This window comes from Muntiacus reevesi, chromosome 3 (assembly GCF_963930625.1).
Source record: "Muntiacus reevesi chromosome 3, mMunRee1.1, whole genome shotgun sequence".
Taxonomy (NCBI): domain Eukaryota; kingdom Metazoa; phylum Chordata; class Mammalia; order Artiodactyla; family Cervidae; genus Muntiacus; species Muntiacus reevesi.
In genome coordinates this window covers 233,128,367-233,152,750 of record NC_089251.1, presented here as the reverse complement: position 1 = coordinate 233,152,750, position 24,384 = coordinate 233,128,367, and the positions used below count along the sequence as shown (strand labels likewise).

Below are 24,384 nucleotides of genomic sequence, written 5' to 3'. Positions count from 1 at the left end.
CAGCATACTAACACATACATATGGAATTTAGAAAGATGGTAATGATAACCCTATATGCAAAACAGAAAAAGAGACACAGAAGTACAGAACAGACTTTTGAACTCTGGGAGAAGGTGAGGGTGGGATGTTTTGAAAGAACAGCATGTATATTATCTATGGTGAAACAGATCACCAGCCCAGGTGGGATGCATGAGTCAAGTGCTCGGGCCTGGTGGGCTGGGAAGACCCAGAGGAATCGGATGGAGAGGGAGGTGGGAGGGGGGATCGGGATGGGGAATACATGTAACTCTATGGCTGATTCATATCAATGTATGACAAAACCCACTGAAAAAAAAATAAATAAGAAAAAAAAAGAAAAATTGAACAATTATATGCAAAAGAATAAAACTGGGTCACTTTTTTATTTTAAACAGCACAACAAAAATAAAGTCAAAATGGATTACAGACTTAAATGTAAGATCTGAAACCATAAAGCCCTAGAAGAAGACATAGACAGTACACTCTGACAACAGTCTTATTAATATTTTTTTGGATCAACCTCCCCAGGCAAAGACAACAAAAGTAAAAATAAACAAGACTATATACAAACTAAAAAGCTTTTATACAACAACAAAATAAAAAAGCAGCCTACTGAATGGGAGAAAATATCTCCAAGTGATATATATCTGTTAGGGGGTCAATATTCAAAATATATAAAGAACTCACACAAATGGACACCAAAAATCAACCTAAAATTCAATTTAAAAATGGGCAGAGGATCTGAATAAACATTTTTATAACGAAGACATACAGATGATCAATAGACACACGAAAAGATGCTCAACTTCACTAATCATACGGAATATAAATCAAAACTATAATGAGATATCATCTCATACCCTCAGAATAGTTATTATCAAAAAGACAAAAATCAGGTGTTAACAGCGATGTAGAGAAAAGGGAATCCTCATGTTAGTGGGACTGTAAATTGGTACAGCCATGATGGAGAACAGGATGGAGGCTCCTCAAAATAGTAAAAACAGAACTACCATATGATCCAGCAATTCCACTTTTGGATATTTACCTCAAGACAGTGAAAACATTAATTTGAAAAGATACATACACTTGTATGTTCACTGCACCATTATTTATAATAGCTAAGATATGCAAACAGCATAAGTGTCCACCAATGGATGAATGACTAAAGATATGGTATCCCCTTGTGTATGGCCCATCCATTAAAAATGCAATTTTGTCATTTGCCACAACATGGATAGAGTATCATGCTAAGTGAAATAAGTTAAAGAATGACAAATACCATATGATTTTACTTATATCTGGAATCTAAAATACAAAACAAAAATGGACTCATAGATACAGAGAAAAACTAGTTGTCAAGGGGTAAGGGGTAGTTGGCAAAACTGGTGAAAGGGCCTAAGAGGTACAAACTTTCAGTTATAAAATAAATGTCATGAGGATGTAATGTTCAACATAGAGAATATAATCAACAATATTCTGGTAACTCTATACAGTGACAGACAGCTACTAGACTTAAAATTACCCCCAAGTAATATAATCATCTACCCTCTAAATGTTGGTATCTATCATATTTTTATTATTTATTTACTTTTGGTCATGCAGGATCTCAGTTTCCCAACCAGGGATCAAACCTGTGCCCCCTGAAGTGGAAGCATGGAGTCTTAATCACTGAACTGCCAGGAAAGCCTGTGCTTCTTTTAAGTGAGACGCTGCAGAAAATAGAATATGGAAAAGGACACAGATATTGATTGTTGTTCAGTTGCTAAGTTGTGTCCAACTCTTTGCGACTCCACGGACTGCAGCGGGCCCAGGTTCCCCTGTCCTCTACCGTCTCCCAGAGTTTGCTCAAATTCACATCCATTGAGTCAGTAATGCTATCTAACCATCTCATCCTCTGCCACCCCCTTCTCCTTTTGCCTTCAATCTTTCCCAGCATCAGGGTCTTTTCCAATAAGTCAGCTCTTTGCATCAAGTGGCCAAAGTATTGGAACATTAAAATATTAAAATTGTATATGCCAAAAATCTAATTTGAATATCTAAATAACTGGGTTTAGAGTAAAGCGTACATACTTTGTGCTTTACATTTCAGTAAATATAAAACAAAATTCTACAGAACTGGTAAAACATTCATTTAATATGAATTGTAAAATAACCATTCTATACTATGAATAAGCTCTTCAGTCATTTTTCTACTTCTATAGTAGAGTCCAATTACAATGTATATCTGTGAAGAAGAAAAAGACACTGAATCTCTTCTGAATCATTAAAAGAAAATTAAAACTTTTTTCAAAATAGTTTTGCTATTTTTTTGCTATTATTTACTGCTTCTTTGAAAATTTATAATCTATAAATTATATATGTACACACAAATGTATGTACACACAGCCACTATACCTCAGGTAAACAAAAGGATCATTTTCAAATTACTAAATAAAGCATTCTTTACTGTAGCATGGCATGTCACAATGACAAACTATGCATTATATACACAATCCTTCAAATGAATGTCTTTTAAAAACATCTGCTTTGTGGAATGGAAGCAGATACTAGTCAAATTTATCAGAGAAACCCACAGAGACTTAGATGATGGGGTTAAACATTTCATGATTAATGCTCTAAACTACAATTACAAAGTTGGCATGTTGTGATTTAGTACAACCAGAACATGAAATTAAGATATTTTTATGAGTAAAAATGGCAAAGTATGAATGTTACTTCTTTAATCTATGTAAAGATGTGTTTACATCTGTGTAAACATGTGTTACCTTTTCTTAAAAAAAAAAAAAATCATAAACATGTTTTCTGGGACACCAGAAATATCCTACAGGACATTTTCAGGCATCAAATTAGCATCTTCCAAGAAAATCAATGTCTATAAATATAGAATTTGAAAAAGCTTCAAAGCTGAATGAAGTAATCTCCATCTGTGATTAAGATTAGGGGATTTGTGGAAGAATGATCCTTCTTGCCTGCTCCATTTCATCTGAGTATTACTCAAAATAGGACAATTAATTAGAAAAAGTAGAAGGTTGCAACTAAGAAAAATATTTGTGTTAAGGGACAATAATGTTGTGGGGCTATTGGAAATGTGTTATATTATAAACCCCATTAAGCTCATAGTAAAAGATGAAATACAAAGTGAATTACTTTATCTTTTCTGTGATGTGTCTCCCCGATACATACTGAATACACATGAAAATATGCTCAGTAAAAAGCCAAAGACTTCTTTAAAGAACTTGAAATTCTTAAAACGCCTCTGCTTTGTTAATCTGTGTGTCTGTTTATATTATATGAAATGACAGAGGTCTACACTGTGTGTAAAATCACCATGGAAACAGAAACCTAGAGATCAGCAGTAAGGAGACTTGGCACCTCCAACCCTTTAACTAGTCTTTCACAAACCAGCATGCTGTAACTTTATGCCAGATTCTCCTTGTCCTGAGTTGCTATAGCATTTACGGGTGTGCCCTTTCATAAAAAGTAGCGTAGTGTGAGTTCTGGCAGGCCTCTTAGGATGGTAACAGCACGCAATGATAAGGCAGATGATACTTTCTTTGTTAAGGGAACTGGGCATGTGACATTTTTTTCAACTCTGGCCTAGGAGCCGGTTAAGGCTGTTACACACAGGGGCAACACTGTGAAAAATGAGGAGAGTATTTAGTCTTATGGGGACTCAACTTGCTATTTGGCATTGGGACTCTCACTTTTTGTAGAATCAGAGGCTCAGGAGGCAGTCTACTTTCCAGAGAGCTGTTGCAGAAATAGTATTACAGTGCCTTCAACATTTAAGAAGTAAAGCTCTCAGCCAAATTCTGGAAGGGCACCTAGAAAATGGTCCCCCAAAGACTTGACCTCTTCAGTAGCTTCCCTGATGTACAAGATTCATTTCCATAGAAGGTAGCCTTATTACTGGGGACAATGAGAACACTGGCAAATCCTGATTCAGAGTGAATATGTAAACAGGGTGACGAAGCATGAAGCATAAGAATAGTTCTTTACTCCACATAAGACATAGATGGATACTGACTGATATTTTAAGAATATTATACATATTTGGAGTTTGTTAACAACTATAAACTATTATACACATATAATATCCTTTAAAAGTTGGGTTTTCATGGAAGTAAAAACTTAGACGAATGAATAGATGACCATGTTTTATGAAGCTATTTCTAGTTTGGTTCTCGAGTATATCTAAATTCTTGAGTATTATGCATGCTCATACTTTCTTTCAAATATTAGTAAGACGAAGGCCCAAAAGTTTTTACTCATCTAGAAAACACTTTGTTAAAAGCTTTGGAAAACAGAAACCATATTACAAAGTACCTTCTAGTTCACTTTAAACCTTGCTCTAAACACCAACTAGTCTGCCTTAAAATTCATTGTAAAAGCTCATCTACTTGAATTCAGTCTCATAGTTTAAGCAAACTTCATATCTGTATAAATTGGCCTGAAGTACTCTGATTTCTACAATGACAAATCTGAAAAATAATTTTGCTTTGTAAGTCATCAGAGAGAGCTCTTGTTCAAAAATACTTTAAAATTCCTGAATTCTGTCAGGATTCGAAATGATTAAAACTAATTTTTAGAAAAAAAAAAAAAAGAGGAATTTCTACAAGTAATGGAAATTAAGATGAGTGTTTATTAAGTAGCTTTAGTCTGGGTACTAATAAAAATATAGGTGTTACATCTATCAAAAAAATTTATACTCTTTTATCTATAAATGAAAAACTACAGAAACAGTAAGTTTAGAAATATAAAGATGAAAAGAAACAGATCACACTATGAAGTGTCCAAGTTTAACAGGTGATTGTTCATGAAAGGCCAGGGGGCTCACTTCCTAATGAGAAAAGCTGAGAAAAGAATAAGGGATTTGCTGTCATGTAAAAAGTGTGGCGGTGGTAGTTTAGTTGCTAAGTGATTGACTCTTTGCGACCCATGGACTGTGGCCCACCAGGCTCCTCTGTTCATTGGATTTTCCAGGCAAGAATACTGGAGTGTCTATCAACCTAGTGGGGTGGGATGGGGAGGGAGATGGGAGGGAGGTTCAAAAGGAAGGGGATATAGCTATACCTATGGCTGATTCATGTTGAGGTTTGACAGAAAACAGCAAAATTATGTAAAGCAATTATCCTTCAATAAAAAATAAATTAATTAAAAAAACCCAACAACACTGGTAACAACCCAATTGCTCATCAACAAGAAAATGAATAAATTAACTCTGGCATATTCATGCAATTCAATGGTGAAAATGAGTGAACTACAATTGATTAGCATGGATAAATAACAAAAATAATCTGAGCAACAAAGGCAAGTTAAAGAAGATTATTAAAAAAAAAAAAAGAATATTGGAGTGGGTTGCCATTTCCTTCCCTAGGGGATCTTCCCCACCCAGGGATCAAACCTTGCTTGGCTGGCAGATTCTACCACTGAGCCACCTGGGAAGCCGTGAAGTCTAGTCTATGGAAAATAAGTGCTCAAAAATCACTCAAATAATTTTTCAAAGACAAATTTCGTTCTTTTATGGGAAGAAAAGTTATCAAATACATCACTAAAAATATTTGCTAATGGGAGATACAAGATAGACTTCTTCTATTAAAAAACCAAAAAGAATCTTAAAAAATAATCCATATATATTCACCACCAAAAGCAATGAATGGGTCTTGTGAAACTTTTTTCTATACTTTTCTATTGGATTATCTATTTGGATAAAGATTATCAAGATAAAGCTAAAGGCAGGCTAAGTTTGGTATAAAAATGAAATGTGGAGTTATAGATGGTAGCTTTGTTAATGTTTTCCAAAGTAACAGTTAAGCTTCCCATTGGCTCAGTGGTAAAGAATCCGCCTGCAATGTAGGAGCCACAGGAGACGTGAGTTCGATCCCTGAGTTGGGAAGACCCCCGGAGGAGGGCATGGCAACCCACTCCAGTATTCTTGCCTGGAGAATCCCATGGAGAGAGGTGGTTGGTGGACTACAGTCCCTAGGGTCACAATGAGTCAGACACGACTGAAGTGCCTTAACATGCACACACACACCCAAGTAACAACTGTAAACTGAGGAAGTGCTGCTCAGTGTGTTGAGGAAGTGGTAATGGAAAAAGAGGAGCTTTCTGACTTGACAATTTCTATTTTATTTTAGCTAGCTAATAGAATATTTCTTCACATTATCACTAAAAGCATGAGAGAATTTAAATATTTATTTGACATGTTTGAATTAAACATAAAATGTTAAAGGCTAAAACTGGATATTTGATTTTTACATGAAGTACTAACTCAAAATATTTAAGCTTCTCAGGGGTATGTTCATACATCATGAATAACTGGCTCGGGAACATTCAGATACACACTGACTAAAGCAAAATGCTAATATTCTTATTTGGTGGCACAAACACCCATGCACAGAGTGACAAATGGAGTTCTAAGCTGATGCCCAGCATGCTAGAGGTAATTCTGCTTAATGTTAGCAATATCTCATCTGTGTGGAAACGTAAAGTACCACCCACTGCCTAAGAGCGCATGTCACTGTCTCATAGTTGGTTTCGTTTCTATCAGGAGCAGCCTTCAGAATGTGGCAACACTTGGCAGGCTTTAACATATGTCACCCTGATGTACAATTTAAACTATAAACCGCTTTGTTTACAGAATTTGTATTTAAATTTTTTAGAAGTAAACTTTCAAACACATATAAAAGTAGAGAAAAGTATAACTAACCACCTCCCAGATTTAATAATTACATTATGCCACACTTTTCATGCCCTATTTATCTTTTCCCTTTCTTCTGTTAGAGAATTTTAAAACAAACCTCTCACATGAGATCATCAGAACTCTAAATACTTCCACTTGCAGCTCTATAAAATAAGGACTTCAGAAAACTACCATTATTCCATAATGTTGTATAATGAATTCATATTCAAAATCTTCCTGATGTCTCACAAATGTCTTTCTTCAGTGGCGTGCACTAGTCAGGCTAAAACAAGGTTCACTGATTGCATTTGTGATTGTTCTTTAAGTCCTTTAAATCTAAAAAGGATTTCCCATTCCTTCATTTCCATTTTCTTGGTTCACTGCTGGAACCATAGCAATAAACTCATAGGATGTGCCACATGCTGAATTTGTTTGATGGATTTCTCATGGTATCATTTACACAACCTCGAACTACAATTTTTCTTGTGAGCAGAAATTTAGAAAGAAAAAGCTTTCAGGTCCAGTTTCTGTGGGTTAGAGTACTTTACGAAGGGTGCCATGTACTTTACATCCTGTCACATCATAACTTTTATATTTGCTCAGATCAATCAGCCAATTCAAGTGATGGCAGCCTAATGGTTGCATTTTCAAGTATACCACCTTCCTTTCTTTTTATTTTATTTTTTTAACCACCTTCCTTTCTACTAATGCAAAGATTCTCAGCTTTGGTTGCACACCACAAAACTTCGTTGCCTGGAGTGGAAGTATAGGGCATAGAATTCAGAAACTACTGCTGACTGAGTCCCACACTCAGAGATGCCAAGTCACTCAGCCTAAGTTGTGGTCTGAATTAGGACTTTTAAAAAATTCACAAGGTAATTCTAATGTGCAGCTAGGATTAAGGACATAGAAGTTTTTGCATATATTAACAATCTTTGCTTGAATCAATGATTTCATTAAGGGTTGTAAATTGCTGATTTTCTAATTTTATTGATTTTTCTATATTTATTACACTGTCTAGGGTTATTGGGTGATCCTGGGAAAAAATACATACAGGACAGGAAGGACAAAATTTTAATTCTTCTCTTTAATTACTAGTAAGTAAATTAACTTAATTATGAGTAAGTCAGTGGTTCTCAAACAGCAGAGTGGAATCACCTGCTGTTTAAAGGTGGATCTTGAAAGATTATTGAGGTCTGGTTTGGGCCCCACACTTTAGGAATTGGTCATGTGTAGGGAGGCCTGGAAATAATATTTTAACAACTCCACAGGCAATTTTAATATGCAGCAAGGTTTGGGAACCTCTGGAGTGAGGTTATTTGTTACTCAAATTACCTCCAGTGGTGATAAAAAGTTTTTTTTACTTGTTTTGATAGTGGTTGTTACATTTTTGTTGACAGAAAAGTGTATCAGATATACGAAAAGAGAAGAAAGCAAAGCTAACAGGTAATGTAACAAAATTATTAAGTTTAAGATCAGGCATAACTCCAACTTTCATAAGAATTAATCAAATAATAGAATGGTCAGTGGTATGCTGAAGTCTCCAGGCACTGTGATTGAATGAATATTTAATAATTATTTCTTTAAATAATTTACCCTCTTTAATCTGCAGATGAGGCTTAAAGAGAAATTTGAAACAATTTTAAAAGCCTAATAAATTATTAAATATTCAAATAATCATGATGATTTACACTTCAAATGTTACTATCCACTGGTAACATGGGAAGCACAGATAGGCATAACAGTTGGTAAAGGTAGGAATGTATGTTTGTGGGGATGAACTTGGACCTGGAGAGTTTGCATGAGGTTATTCTAAATTAAAATATTTGAGATTCAACAGGTACCAGAAAGAAGACTTTTTGGAGCCTCCCTTATTTCACTAAGAGCAGAAAACTTCTGGGAGGGAGGCTGCCATGGATCCCTTCTGGAGGAATTTTATGGAATTAAAAAAATCAAAACAAGGAGAGACCACTTGCACCTGGTACCTGCATAAACAAACATCATCACAAACTGTCTTATCTCTTGTTGGTTCCCCTGGAAATCCATTTGTTCTTCCTACAGAAGCCTTTCCTGCCTGCATTCTTTCCAGTAAGTTAGGTACATAACCCCCAACCCTAGTCATTTAGGGAACTACTACTTTTGTGAGCTTTATATGCATATGAATGCTTAGGGTTTTTATTATTCTTATTAATCTGTCTATTGTCAGTTAAATTCACAGGCCCCCAATTACTTAACCCACGAGGGTAGAGGAAAAGTTTCCTTTTCCCACATCTCGCAAAGCATTTTCACGGGCAAATTGACACTATTTGCCAAAACAGAAATGTATACACCCTTGTCTAGGCAGTTAATCTTAAAAATGTGATCAACAGAGACACTCAGATATGCAGTGATAATTTTTACCATTGCTTGTCAAAGGGCAAAACTGGGAAAAACAAAATGTTCACTAAAAAAGAACTGGTTATATAAATTTTCTAAACAATAGACACCCATTAAATAGGAGGCGGATCTTTATACGTAGTGTTTTAGAAACACAAGCATGGTTTTACTATGTTGTTAAGGAAAAAGGTCACAGAACAATATATATTATCTTCACTGTAGTAAAAAGAAAACAAAGCAGATGTGTAGATATTTACACACACACTCACCAGTTTGGTTTGTTTTCAGATTTACTCTGTGTATGTGTAGGGGTGTGGGTGTGCGTGTATATATAGGTGTGTATCGGTAGGTGTAGGGGGGGGGGGTGGTGTGTGTGTGTGTGTGTGTGTGTGTGTGTGTGTGTGTGTGTGTGTGTGTGTGTGTGTGTAGGTATTTGGAGCAATGGTCATGGTACGGCTAGATGTGGGAATGAGGGAAATTTTTAGCTTTTACTCCAAATTCGTCTATTTATTTTAAGTAAGAAACATTCCTCAAAGAGAAAAAAAAAGCATGCCTTTTGTAACAAAACATGAAAAAGCTTAAGTGAACCTTCATAGTAGTGTTTAGGAAGCTACAACACTGCAATTGTGGTAAGAAGACTATAATGACTGTGTTACTAAAAAAGGCCTGAAAAAATAAGCAAGGAAAAGCTTAGGACTCTAAGGCTGATATTAAGAGATATTCATATTCCTCTCAGTATTTGGAAGAGAAGCAGAAACAAAATCTTGTCACTTATACAATTTATAGTCATAATAAATCATAAGATTCAAGCTCAATAATAGTCCTTTATACATGATTGCTAATCTAATATTCTGTTTATGAATATGTATAATATAACTTCCTACTATATCTCCTTTACAGATTCAGTACATTTCTACTGAGGCATGAAGTGTTCTCGTTTAAGTTTGGTCTTGTCTCATGATGTGCTGATGCTTTTTTGTGTTGTAAATTACTTACTCCAGATGGAGGAAGAAAGAAAAATAAATTGACTAGGGCTAGTCTCTCAATTATCTTTTATCTTTAGTACTTATGTTGTTGTTGTTGTTTTTTTAACCCATCCCAGGGGAAGAAAACTTGTGTCCATTTTAGAAGCAAAATTTAAATGTATAAAGAAAATGGAAAAAGAAAAAAAAAGCCTTTGAAAAACTTAAATTTACTTGTATATATTAACTAATATCTGTATATACTATACAATAATGATTTAAACGGAGGGCATGTTAAAATTATGGCACTTCAGTACATATTCCACAATAAATAAATGTGGCACTAAGTTAAATAATCTGATCAGCTTAAAATTTCTATTTTACCACCATCTTTCGCCTTCTCTTTCACATGTATTGTCAAACATCAAATATATGAATGGAATGGAATCATTCATAGTTTCTCTCCTTCTTATCATGAAAGACCCATCCAAGTTTATTAATCCCTTAATGCCTGTTGGTCAACCAGAAATTTACCCTGCTTTTATGCTCCTATGTCTTTTTTTTTTTTCACTTCCTACTTCAGCAAATTAAAAAAAATTTCCATGCATTACAATGTCGACTTACAATGTTAATGTCTTCAGTACACCAAAATGACCCAGTTATACATATGTATATTTCTTTTCATCTTCTTTTCCATTCTGGTTTATCACTGCATAATGAATACAGTTCCCTGTGCTATACAATAGGACCTTGTTTACTCAACAACCCTTCTTTCTGATTCACAGAGTACACAGTCTATGGTTATTTTTATGACTGAATTGGTGTGCTACTTCTTAAAAGAAGGGCAAGGCCAAGGTTTATCCTTTAGAAGATACCTTCCATAATATAATATTTTCCATCATGAAGAAATATAATTACTTGTGCATATATTTGCATTTTCACTTTCTTCAGGTCTTTACCTATTATTCTAATATACTTTTTCTATGAATAAGGATTTTTTTCTATTATATTATATGGGTTCTTAAAATCTACCTCAAATTTTGGTGGAACATAAGAGACTGTAGAAATACATACACTGGTATGAAGGAGTGAATAGTGGAAAAATGGCACATTAACAAAAGGGGAAAAAGGAATACTAAGACAACATTCCCCCTTCACTCCTTTTCAGCAGAGTATACATAAACACATTCACAAAATCCATGGTTATAAGGAATGCAAGGCTATGGAAAAGACAAAGTCAAACAGAAAATGATAAACTCTCCTCTGCATAAAAGAGGAGGTGCATTTACATTTTTAGAGAGGAGGTATATAACGATAGTAAGATAGAAAATACAGAATAATGAAGACAGAAGACAACAGAAATGCGAGATAAAAACAAAGCATATATGCTTAAAACAACTTTATAACATCCAGGGGAGCTTCTCCTTAAGACTGCTTCCCAATCAATCTAGGAAAATAGAAATGTTTTGTAGAATGGGTGATTATTCCACATGATCTGGGAAGTTATCTCCCTGAGTATTCAAAGCTTTGGCTTTTTGCTTTCCAAGAGCCTACAATCCCTGGTGAGTTAAAAATCAACCAAATCAACCAACTAACCAAGAAAAAACAAGCAAGCTGATTATCCTGAACTGAATCACAAATGGAAATCTTTTCTGCCTGGGGCATCTTGAGCTCTTCCCTAGAAAATGACTCTACAGTAAGTTAGCTATTTGAAAACAAATTCAATAGTTGGTCTCAATTTCTGGTAGGGATCAAATTATTGCCTTGCTATCAATTCACTTTGTTGCTGAAAATCTTTTCAAGTCAAATTTGTAATACCAAAAAGAGAAAAAGAAAGGGTAGAGAAATTGTCTTCAAGTAAATGTTCAAAATATTAAAGAAAAATGAGGAACAATAACAGACCTCCAATCCTAAATCCTTTCATGTGATCCTTTTTTATTTAGGAAACCAAGATAATTGAATAAAAATGTTTCTTTTGCTAAGACCTAGCCAAAGACAAAATAGACCAAAGACCTTTTAAATATACTTTATATTTAAGCCATCTCTACCTCATTCTGGGTGGGACTGCCAAATTTTAAAACAAGATTATTTTCATATTACATTCAGTATTTCTGCATGCATACTGGTAAAGAGAAGATAAACTTTACAGGAAAAGTAGCAGCAAAACTGTCATTTCATCCCATTTACTCACAATCAAACTTCTAAAGGGCATCGATAACTGCTTAGAAAAAGGATCATGAAACAAACCAGATATTTCTTTTATTCATATAATCAAATTTCAAATTTCTACTCTTATCATTATAGCGTATTGCCATGGTTACAACTTAAATGCCTTAAGAATGGCTGAAAAGTAGGCAAATTTAAGAAAACACACAAGTAACATTAATGTAGTTAAAATAATAGAGTGAAGTAAATAGCATTTGTGTTTGCTGTGTTTGAAGGTTATGTTTCCCTGAAGAAGGAAAAAGGGTAAGTAAATGTAATACCTCCATGTTGGAATATCAACTTGTGCAGGGGTATAGTCTGATTTAAGTAAGGGATGAAGTATAGTTTTCAGGTGTGAATTATGAATGTGCATGTGGTGAAGACAGATGAATTACTGAAGCTGTATTTCCCTAAACACTAAAGTATTTGGTGAGCTATTTGCCATATGTATAAAAATAAAAGATTATACAATATTTATATATTAAATGAAACATAAATATGCTTTACAAATTATCTATAATATTTTATCTATCTCTATTTTATGCATTAGTAAATCATGAAGAAAGAAAGTGAAGTTGCTCAGTCATGTCTGACTCTTTGCGACCCCATAGACTGCAGCCTACCAGGCTCCTCCGTCCATGGGATTCTCCAGGCAAGAACACTGGAGTGGGTTGCCATTTCCTTCTCCAGGGGATCTTCCCAACCCAGGAACTAAACCTGGGTCTCCATCATTGCAGACAGATGCTTTACCCTCTGAGCTACCAGGAAGGAGGTGGTCAAATGATTGAAACTGAGTGAACACACTGGTGGGGAGGAGAGGCAGAAAGGATGCTAAGGGATTCCCTATTGGGTGTCTTCATAATCTAAGTTCATTCTCTTTATGAGTACATCAATACGATTACACACTGTGCCTGCCTGGCTTTGGTAGTCAGAAATCTATAACTGCTCCCTCAGCTCACTTCAGCCAGGATGTTTCTCCGGGTCTACTTTAGGCAGCACTGCTGGGAAGGCTGTATCTCCCTTGTGGGTCCAGCTAATGCCTAAGACTGCCTTGCTCTACCTCCCACCACTGCTACAATTTCGTGGCAACCCATGCAGCGCTTGGTCCCTGCAGTCCTAGACATGGCAGCAGCTTCCAGGAATAGTTACTCCTTTGAGTGACTAGGCCCTGACTGATACAGCTATTTTCCTTGGGCTGTGAAGAACTTCCGCCTAACAAATGCTAACAATCCAAGAGAAAGGGGCAATGACAGGATATCGAAATATTTTGTAGCTAGAAATATAAACGATGACACTAATGAGGGAGTATGAGAGGACTGACCTCATATACCAAAAGGGAGGGAGAATGAATACAGCTCTTCTAGGAAAACTACCTGGTTAGACATCTAAAAAGCCTTGAAAATGTTCATATACTTTGAATAGTTTTCTTCCTTGGGAAAACCTAGCCTAAAAGGTAAATCAAAGCTGCAGGTATAATTTTATATACAAGGATGTTTGCCATAACGTTATTTATACCCATGAAAAACACCTGAATGTCCAAAAACAAAGCTATGGGTAAATATGGTATATACTTGCAGTTTTTCTTTAAAGAATTCCCCTCCCCGATTTTAAGTGTATAGAGCTATATATCTCCACTAGACCTGAAAAACTTAAGAAGGCAAGGATATCTGTTTTAAACAGTGACAATTATGTGCGAGCCAACTAGGCTCTCAAGAAATATTTTTGGAATAAATTAATGATGCCGTATATTAAACATGAACTTACAGGAAAATTTTATATTAAATGGTAGAGTTCTGCCATAGCTAAGTAGCAAATGCACTCTGTATTTTTCTTTAAACTGAAATCTTCAAATCTCTTTTTAACAGTTCACAGCACTGCCACGTCTCCTGAGGAATGTTTAAATCGAATGACTTTTTGCTCAAAGGATTTCCAGTAGCTCCCCATGACCTGTAAGAAGTTCAAAGTCCCTGGTATTTACAGATCTCTATAATTTGGCCCAATGTGGTCTTTGCACATCTTATCATCTCCCAAACCAGTTTTAAATGTTCCCATGAGACATTTTTGTCATCTCTGCTGCTGTGACAGTGACAATACTCTCTCCACAGCTGGGCGGCCAGTCAAGCCCCAGGCTCCAGGCTCACTCCTGCAAAGTTATCTCACAAATGGATTGTCCATTTGATGACAGTGTTTCCTACATAATACCTACTTGGCAGTTAACCACGTATTATTTCATGCCATGTCTTTCCTACTATTAAACTGCTGTTTGTAAGTCTTATTGTTAAGTAGATTTTCACATGTCTCTTCTTCATCTTTGTGCTCAGTAGCTTGGTCATGTCCAACTCTTTGAGACCCCATGGACTGCAGCCTGCCAGGCTCCTCCTTCTGTCCATGGGATTATTCAGGCAAGAATACTGGAGTGAGTTGCCCTTCCTACTTCAGGGGCTCTTGCCAACCCAGGGATCAAACCTGTGTCTTGTGTGTCTCCTGCATTGAAGGTGGATTCTTTACAACTGTGCCACCTGCTAAGTTTCCATACTACACGTCATCTATGCTTTGAATAAAACACTACATTTCTTGGGAAAAGCTTCTTTAGAAAACAGCAAAGAACCTTGTATACACTATAAATAACACCAGAATCCTGGTATCAGGTTCAGATAAACTCAGATACCAGGCATTTAGTGATTTGAGTTTTACTGAATTCAAACTTTGTTCAAAAACCGTCAAAGTATTTGGATATCAAGGCCTAATCTAGCATTTATAAGTTGCTGGCATTGTCCCTCACATTATAAGCTTCACGAGAGGCAAGGAGCATGTGTGTGTGGAGTCCATCACTATCTAACCAGCAATGTGTATAGTATGTGGTTCATGATGTGGCTGCTCAGTAACATTTAGTGAGTGAAGACATCAAACATATGTGAAAGTGGGAGACACTCTCCTTAATGTAATTCATCCTTTATATGAGGTGAACTTAAGGTAAAAAGAACATATAGACTACATTAGAATCTTCCAGGCTACTTTAAAAGCTATCAGGTAGTCCACATTTGAGGACAAAAAAATGAACATTTCAGGCAACTCTTCTCTTTTAATATGAAAAAAAAAAAAACTGTGAAAGGAAAGACTGTGACTTAGAAAAGTGATTAGCCAACTTTCCAAGATTATACAAAAACCTGTGTTTGAGAGCATTACTGTATTTCTTTATGATAAAAATTCAAATATTGAATTTACATTAAAAATATTGATGCTCAATCCTTTAATTTCTTTACAAATGACATATATAAATCTATTCAAACATGTTAAAAAATTAAGCATATTAAGAAGTACTACCTTTAAGCAAAGTAGTTCAATATTGTCACTATTAAAGTTTTGGCTGGACTGATCTCATCAAGAGACAGTAAATTTAGAGAGCAACTTTGCTTGGGCAAAACGTAAGAAAGATTTTTTTATATGATTAAAAACCCATACCTGTTGATCTCCAAGGAAATGACTTCTCAGTTGAGCTAGAGAAAAAGAAGGAAAAAAAAATGGAACATTTACTTCTTTTGTTGTAAACTTTAACTGTGGATCTGTTTTGTACATAAACATTTAATTTTCACATTTAATTACATAAAAGTATATCAAAACCTCAAACAAAATTTAAAGTGACTGTTCTAAATTAATTTTTAGAGAGTATTTAACCCTGTATGTCAATCTGGGACAAATTTGTATTTCTTAGAACTTAAGGCAAATTATAAAAAGACATATGATTCTCCTTGGATAAGACAAATATAATAGCACAGCTAACTGTGACCTTCACAGTACTTATATGAGGGCCTATGCTGCTTTATGTGGAATAATTTATGTGAAAACTACATATAAAACAACATATATATCATACACTGTATGACATAATACATTAAAAAGAACCAAAAAGGATATTATTAAGTTTATTCATTTTACTTATTTTCAAAAAAGCCTTAGATGCTGTAATAGACATATAAGTTAATGGGGTCAGTTTATTGAATGTTACCTTATAAAATTTAAATATAAAATCTTTATATCAAAACACAAAGTTTTACAGCTTAGGGGTAAATTTTCACTATATATTTTTCTTAGTTTATAGAGTGTATGCTCAGTCACATCCAAGTCTCTGCAACCCCATGACTATAGTCCGCCAGGCTCCTCGGTCAATGGGATTCTCCAGCAAGAATACTGGAGTGGGTTGCCATGTCCTCCTCCAGAGGATCTTTACCACCTAGGGATAGAACTTGCATCTCCTGTGTCTCCTGCATTGGCAGGTGGATTATTTACCACTGAGGCACCTGGGAAACTCGGTTTATAGAGTACCAATTTAAAAAATTAGTGCATAAAAACATATCTGAGCCTCCCTGTCCACCCTCTCCCTTAAAATAATACAGGAAAGCATGGTGCTCAGGGGACAGTGTGGCAGAACAAAGCAATAAGAGAGGCTGAATTATTAGGCATTTAATTAAATGTTAAAGTACCTCACATACATTATCTCCTGTATACTGTTCACAACAACCTAATGAAGAGGTACCTTATTATCTTTATTTCACAGATTAAAAAACTGGACAAAGTTTTATACCATTAGTAAATGGAAGAATTGGGATTTAAACCAAGGATGGTTTGATTTCAAAGTCAGGGCTTCTTACCATTGTGCTATATAGTAGAACAGCTTGTGATTCCATTTTTGTATTAAACACACACACATGCACACGTAGACACACACAATATGCCTAAGAAGTGTAGAAAAATAAAAATCAAAGTGCTAGCGGTTTTTTCTGTGGGTTACAACTAAAAGGATTTCTTTCTTTTTAAACATTTGTACTTTATTTAGAAATCAGAAACAAATACATATTGAAGTATTTTGGAAGTGTTTATTAAATTTAAGGAAAAGGTACATGACTTTGCACTTAAGAAAACTTGAAAATAAAGAAAAGAACAATACTTTCAGAGCTGTAGTTGTAAGATTTTAAGTCCATGTTAGTCCCTTGGTATTTCCCCCAAGTCATTAAGTGGCTAATTAAACTCTTGCTGGTTAAAAACTCTAGATTCAGTAAGAACTCCCCAAAGTTCAATGTTGCCTGTGATCTGCGAGCAGCTCACATTCCAGGGCCTTGAACTAGCCGTGACCAGGGGGACATGCTCCCAATGAACAGTCAATCAGTTACTGCTCATCTTCAGCACTCTGATCATGACCCTCTACCTGATATACTCCTAACTAATTTCAAAAGGGACTGATGGGAAGAAAAAACAGATAAAAATTTGGTCAAATATCAATAAATGGCATGTTTGTCTTGCTCCTGAAGATATTACCGCATTCTCAAAAGTGGTTTACAAAACTGAATTCCAATTCTCTTGAATATTATCATTTAATCCTATTATCTAAACTAGCTTTCTAAGCACCAAAGTTGCTATTACACAACTGTGTTTCTATCAACATATTCACATTTTTTGTCAATATTAAAATCAAATTACCAACCAGAAATGTTTAATATAACTCAGGTGTCTTGGGAGTGGTGAAGTCTATTATCTTCTGGTTGAAATTTACATAAACCTTAATGAAATATCTTTACAAGTTTTTATTTTTGAAATTTTAGATCATAGATTACATGTCATCTTAACTGCCCAAACTGGGCAAGGGTTGTGGCTGCTTTCTGCATCTCTTTAGGTCAAGTGCACTGCACATTTCCTGGCACACAGATGTTTAATGTGTGTGTGTGTGCTCAGTTGTGTCCAAATCTCTGCAAGCCCCCCTACTGCAGCCTGACAGACACCTCCATCCATGGAATTTTCCAGGCAAGAATACTGGAGTGGGTTGCCATTTCCTACTCCAGGGCATCTTCCCAACCCAGGGATAGAACCCTAGTGTCTTCTGCTTCTTGCTCTGGCAGGTGGATTCCTTACCACTGTATCATCTGGGAAGCCCCTAATATATACGGCTGTAACACAAATTGTGAAGAAGTATTAATAATACTGACTTCTTCATTGTTCTGAGGGATCAGGTAAATGTAAATTACTACTATTTTGTTCAAAAGCTGGCTTGAAACTCAACATCAGAAAAAACTAAAATCATGGCATCCAGTCACATCACATCATGGCAAATAGAAAGGGGAAAAGTAGAAGCAGTGATAGATTTTATTTTTCTGGGCTCCAAAATCATTGTGGACAGTGACTATAGCCAAGAAATTAAAAGATGCTTGCCTCTTGGAAAGAAAGCTATGACAAACCCAGATGGCATATTAAAAAGTAGAGACATCACTTTGGCCACAAAGGTTCATCTAGTCAAAGCTATGGTTTTTCCACTAGTTATGTAGGGAGGTGAGAGTTGGACCATAAGGAAGACTGAGCGCCAAAGAACTGATGCTTTCAAATTGTGGTGCTGGAAAAGATTCAGAGAAGGACAGAGGAGCCTGGTGTGCTGCAGTCCATGGGGTTGCAAAGAGTCAAACACGACTTAGCTACTGAACAACACTTTTTTCAAACAGGTCAAATTATTCACCCCTACTCTAGGTAGGAAGTTCCAGTAGTCTCATTGTATAACAGCATTTCTGGTGCTGAAAAGACCCTTGGTCATCAAATACAGTAAGGCATTCCAGTCCTAAATATTCATTGGAAGGACCGATGCTGAAGCTGAAACTCCAATACTTTGGCTACCTGATGTGAAGGACTGACTCATTTGAAAAGACACTGATGCTGGGAAAGATTGAAGGCAGGAGGAGAAGTGGACGACAAAGGATGACATGGTTGGATGGCATCACTGACCTGACAGACATGAGTTTGAGCAAGCTCTGGGAGTGGGTGAGCAACAGGGAGGTCTGGCTTGCTGCAGTCCATGGGATCGCAGAGTCAGACACAGCTGAGTGACATGAACTGAACTGAGGTGAAAGCATGGGGAGTCTGAGTTAAAATTACTTTTTCTCCTATTGCATTCTAGACAAACAATAAGAAAAAAAATCACAGGGAAAATAAGTTAATATTGAAGATTAAAAATAAAAAATTCCATGGTATATTTTGAAGACTATATATTCAGCCCAATTACTTTCACACTAATTCCACAATCCTGGTCATTACATGTTATTCAGAACAGTCTATTTCTTTCTGAATCACCACTCCGGGATTCAGGGATCAGGCAGTAAATACGTGAAGTTGTGAAATGCTGTTTCAAGTCACTTTTATTGGAACAATAAAACGAGAGGCAGCTCCACATGACACATAGGTGTATTCCTTCCTCCCTCTCTCACTCTAGCCATCTATTTAAAAAAAAATTTCCCCAACTTTTATTGAATGTCTACAACATGTCTCAGAGCATTGTGGCCATGGATAACTCCATTCCATTCCCTTTCACTTCTCATCTGAATATGCCAAGAACCTCCTTTGCAGTGTGAAAACATTTTGAAATACAAGAATGGGATCATCCATGACAACTTTCTTTCAGTGGGAAGATGCATTCACAATTTCTAACAACTTAATTATCAACAACCCTCTAGAATGAAATCCATTCATAAGTTTGGGACTGTTTGGTTAGACAGCAAACTACAGTTAAAAGCAAAATCATCAGCAAATTAATAAATCAAGGCAATTCATTTTAATGAGAAAAAAAATCTTAGTTTTAAGAAAGACACTATGGCTTCATCACAGTATGGATGACAAAATGCAATAAATCACTATAAAATTCCATGCACTTAAGAAATTATGTATGTTTTTCATTCACAGACATAAATGAAGCCCAAAATACCTTTGTTGAATATTTACTGCAGTCTTTCAGTTCAGTTCAGTTGCTCAGTTGTATCCAACTCTCTGCGACCCCCTGGACTGTAGCTCACTAGGCCTCCCTGTCCATCACCAATTCCCAGAGCTTGCTCAAACTCATGTCCATCAAGTTGGTGATGCCATCCAACCATCTCATTCTTTGTCGTCCCCTTCTCCTCCTGCCTTCAGTCTTTCCCAGCATCAGAGTCTTTTCAAAAGAGTCAGTTCTTCATATCAGGTGGCCAAAGTACTGGAGTTTCAGCTTCAACATCAGTCTTTCCAATGAATATTCAGGACTGATTTCCCTTAGGATGAACTGGTTGGATCTCCTTGCAGTCCAAGGGACTCTCAAGAGTCTTCTCCAACACCACATTTCAAAAGCATCAATTCTTCAGCGCTCAGCCTTCTTTATGGTCCAGTTCTCACATCCATACATGACTGGGAAAACCATAACTTAGACTAGACGGACCTTTGTTGCTAAAGTAATGTCTCTGCTTTTTAATATGCCATCTAGGTTGGTCATAGCTTTCCTTCCAAGGAGCCAGCTTCTTTTAATTTCATGACTGAAGTCACCATCTGTTGTGATTTTGGAGCCCAGAGAATAAAGTCTCTCACTGTTTACATTGTTTCCCCATCTATTTGCCATGAAGTGATGGGACTGGATGCCATGATCTTAGTTTTCAGAATGTTGAGTTTTAAGTCAGCTTTTTAATTCTCCTCTTTGCCTTCATCAAGATGCTCTTTAGTTTCTCTTTGCTTTCTGCCATCAGGGTGGTGTCATCTGCATATCTGAGTTTATTGATATTTCTCCCGGCAATCTTGATTCCAGCTTGTGCTTCATCCAGCCTGGCATTCCTCATGATGTACTCTGCATATAAGTTAAATAAGCAGGGTGACAACCTACAGCCTTGACATAGTCCTTTCCCAATTTGGAACCAGTCCGTTGTTCCTTGTCCGGTTCTAGCTGTTGCTTCTTGACCTGAATAAAGATTTTTCAGGAGGCAGGTAGCCCACCAGACTCCTCTGTCCATGAGATTCTCCAGGCAAGAATGCTGAAGTGGGTTGCCATGTCCTCTTCACAGGACCTTCACAACCCAGGGATCGAACCCAGGTCTCCTCCATTGCAGGTGGATTTTTTACCACATGTAAGCCACCAGAGAAGCCCATAGCTGTCTTTGAAATCCCCTTGTTGTGATAGTTGCCTATGTTATGAGTGAGAAAGCTAGCCGCTCACAGCCCCTTGTAGCCAGAGAGCTGTCAGTGACAGGGTCTAGAAGGCTGTCAGTGTGGGAGGGGTGCGGCAGGGACCAGCAGTGGGGGGCCCACAGTGGCCGTGGACACTGTTCCCATATTCCCCAACTCAGAAGCTGGCTCACTGGCCTTCCCGGAGGGTCTGAAAATGGACAGCTAACAGCTTCTGACAAGTTCTTTTCCAGCTTACACAGGCCAGAGAGGATTCTACTGTTTGTAGCTCAAGGTTCTGACTGATGTTTTACGACTGAGACCAAATATAAACGGCCTGCTGAAAAGAGCTAAACCCTCACTCCTTAACTCTTGACCTGTATTTCCAACTGCGTGCTGGATAGAATACACATTGTACTTGATACACTGAAACCCTTCCCCCCCCCCCCAAATAAATTCCCATCTAATCATTGCCACCTAGTCACTCACTGAAGAACACGGAGCTGCTTTACTGACGACCGACTGTCCCCGCACCCCGCTCATGAAGAGCTCCACAAGGGCAGGGACGTCTGCCTTGTTCACTTACAGAACCTACAACAGCTTCTGGCATATGGCTGTCACTCACAACATACACCTTCTGAATCCATCGCTACCACCAAGCACACAGTTCAGGCTTTCATCCTCTCATGGTCTCTTGGGTGGATCATTCTTTCAGGCTCTCTCCTAGCTGGTCTGCTTGGCTTTGATTTCTCATTCTTTCAGGCTCTCTTCCAGGCTGTTGCTACGGTGATATTTCAAACACTCAAATCTGAAATTCTCCTGATGCTAACGCACAACAGATTCATACAGGATACATTTCAGGCATCTTGGTTAGTATGGCAGAGATTCAAACATCTTCAGATGGTGCAGAAGGCCCTCCACCACCTGGTTCCTTCGAGTTTGCCCTTTCCCACACAAACCTACATTCTAGGCATTTCTAATTACTTGCAGTTTCCTTACATATCAGGCTGCTTCACACTTCTAGTACTATTTTGGGGGTAGAATGTGTAGAACACAGTCTGGAAACTCAGAATTACACAAATTTCAGAATGGTATATGTAGTACAAGGTAACAATATATATGTTATATTGTTATACACACCCATGGATTGCAACACTCTAGTTTACTTTCACTTTTGAATCACTTAGTAATAACAGGAATATCTTTGTAAAATGGTCAACATTATTAAGTCAGTACTTGATTTCCTCCTGGATTCTACTGTGTCTGATGTGAGCTTAAGTGGACAGTAGCAGGCAACAGTAGGAGAGGGAGGAGTGGAGAAAACTTGATGAAGCTACACAGTAACTTCATCATGTCATTTCCCTCGCCTTCTCCCTGGTCTAGTTGGGGCTCTATCACTAGTGAGGTGCAGGCCACTGTCACTTTCTCATCCAAAACACACTGAATTGGGAGAGAATTCAAGTTACTCCACTTTGTTTTATTTAGAAAAATGGTTGTTAAGAAGTTTTATACTACACACAGAGACATATATGTGTGTATGCATATGTAGAGCCCTTATTAATAGATCAAAAAGTTAAGCACAGTCAAAACTTAAGCTTCATTTGGTATTAATGGACAGGAATTACTGGAAGGAATACACCAGAAACTTTTTTACTTATGAATAGAGTATGGGCATGTACCAATGTCTAGACTATATACCCTCCATGACATTCTCTCTGGTAAGCACTAATCATTCTTCAAAAATTAGCTTGATGAAAGTTGATCACTTCTTCTTTGTATTAACAATTAATCTACCTTGATTCTTGTTTTTCATATGATTGTAACTGCAATATTTGCTTGTCTGTTTCCACTACCAGATTATGACTCTCTTGAGGATAAAGACTGTGTCTTAATTCTATTTGCATCCAACCACAATTGAGTAGAATGCTAAATAAATGATATTTGATATTAATTTTTTGAGTTGCTCATTATTAGGGCTAATCCTATGTTATTTTAGAACTGTTTCAATCATTCTACAAAGGAATTTTTGGCTTTTTCTACATCTTACAGAAAAGATGTCTACTGTAAATATTACATGAATCCATTCAACAAGTATTTGTTGATCATCTACGGGGTGCCAGACATTGTTAGAGGCTGGCATATAATGGTGAAAAGAAGCAAACAATGATCAACATTGTTAATCAGGGAAATGCAAATTAAAACCACAGTAAGATGTCACTTCATACTTGTCAGAAAGGCTATCACCAGTTCAGTTCAGTCTCTCAGTTCTGTCTGACTCTTTGTGACCCCATGAACCGCAACACATCAGGCCTCCCTGTCCATCACCAACTCCCGGAGTTTACCGAAACTCATGTCCATTAAGTCAGTGATGCCATCTAACCATCTCATCCTCTGTCATCCCCTTCTCCTCCCGCCCTCAATCTTTCCCAACATCAAGGTCTTATCAAATGAGTCAGATCTTTGCATCAGGTAGCCAAAGAACTAGAGTTTCAGCTGCAACACCAGTCCTTCCAATGAAGACCCAGGACTGATCTCCTTTAGAATGGACTGGTTGGATCTTCTTGCAGTCCAAGGGACTCTCAAGAGGTCTTCTCCAACACCACAGTTCAAAAGCATCAATTCTTCTGTGCTCAGCTTTCTGTATCGTCCAACTCTCACATTCACACACGACTACTGGAAAAACCATAGCCTTGACTAGACGGACCTTTTTTGGCAAAGTAATGCCTCTGCTTTCTATTACGCCCTCTAGGTTGGTCATAACCTTCCTTCTAAGGAGTAAGTGTCTTTTAATTTCATGGCTGCAATCACCATCTGCAGTGATTTTGGAGCCCAAAAAATAAAGTCTCTCACTGTTTCCCCATCTATTTGCCATGAAGTGATGGGACTGGATGCCATGATCTTCACTTTCTGAATGCTGGGGTTTGAGCCAACTTTTTCCCTCTCCTCTTTCATTTTGATCAGGAGGCTCTTTAGTTCTTCTTTGCTTTCTGCCATAAGGTTGATGTCACCTGTGTATCTGAGGTTATCGATATTTCTCCTGGCAATCTTGATTCCAGTTTGTGCTTCATCCAGTCCAGCGTTTCTCATGATGTACTCTGTATATAAGTTAAATAAGCAAGGTGACAATATACAGCCTTGATGTAATCCTTTCCCAATTTGGAACCAGTCTGTTGTTCCATGTCCAGTTCTATTGCTTCTTGATCTGCG

General features: G+C 36.9%; 1 protein-coding gene across 13 annotated transcripts in view; it reads right to left on the bottom strand.

The window, feature by feature from the left end:
* PKP4 (plakophilin 4) overlaps window positions 1-24,384 on the bottom strand; it is a 249,060-nt gene that overhangs the window by 68,763 nt on the left and 155,913 nt on the right. For 11 of the 13 annotated variants that reach the window (XM_065931584.1, XM_065931591.1, XM_065931587.1 and 8 more), the window contains one exon: window positions 15,709-15,743. The exons of 1 other annotated variant lie outside the window; for it this stretch is intronic. In XM_065931584.1, the coding sequence (XP_065787656.1) occupies window positions 15,709-15,743 (35 nt within the window). Of the gene's footprint in view, window positions 1-15,708; window positions 15,744-16,895; window positions 16,916-24,384 lie in introns of those variants that run through there. One more of the 13 variants, XM_065931594.1, reaches the window with a different exon arrangement.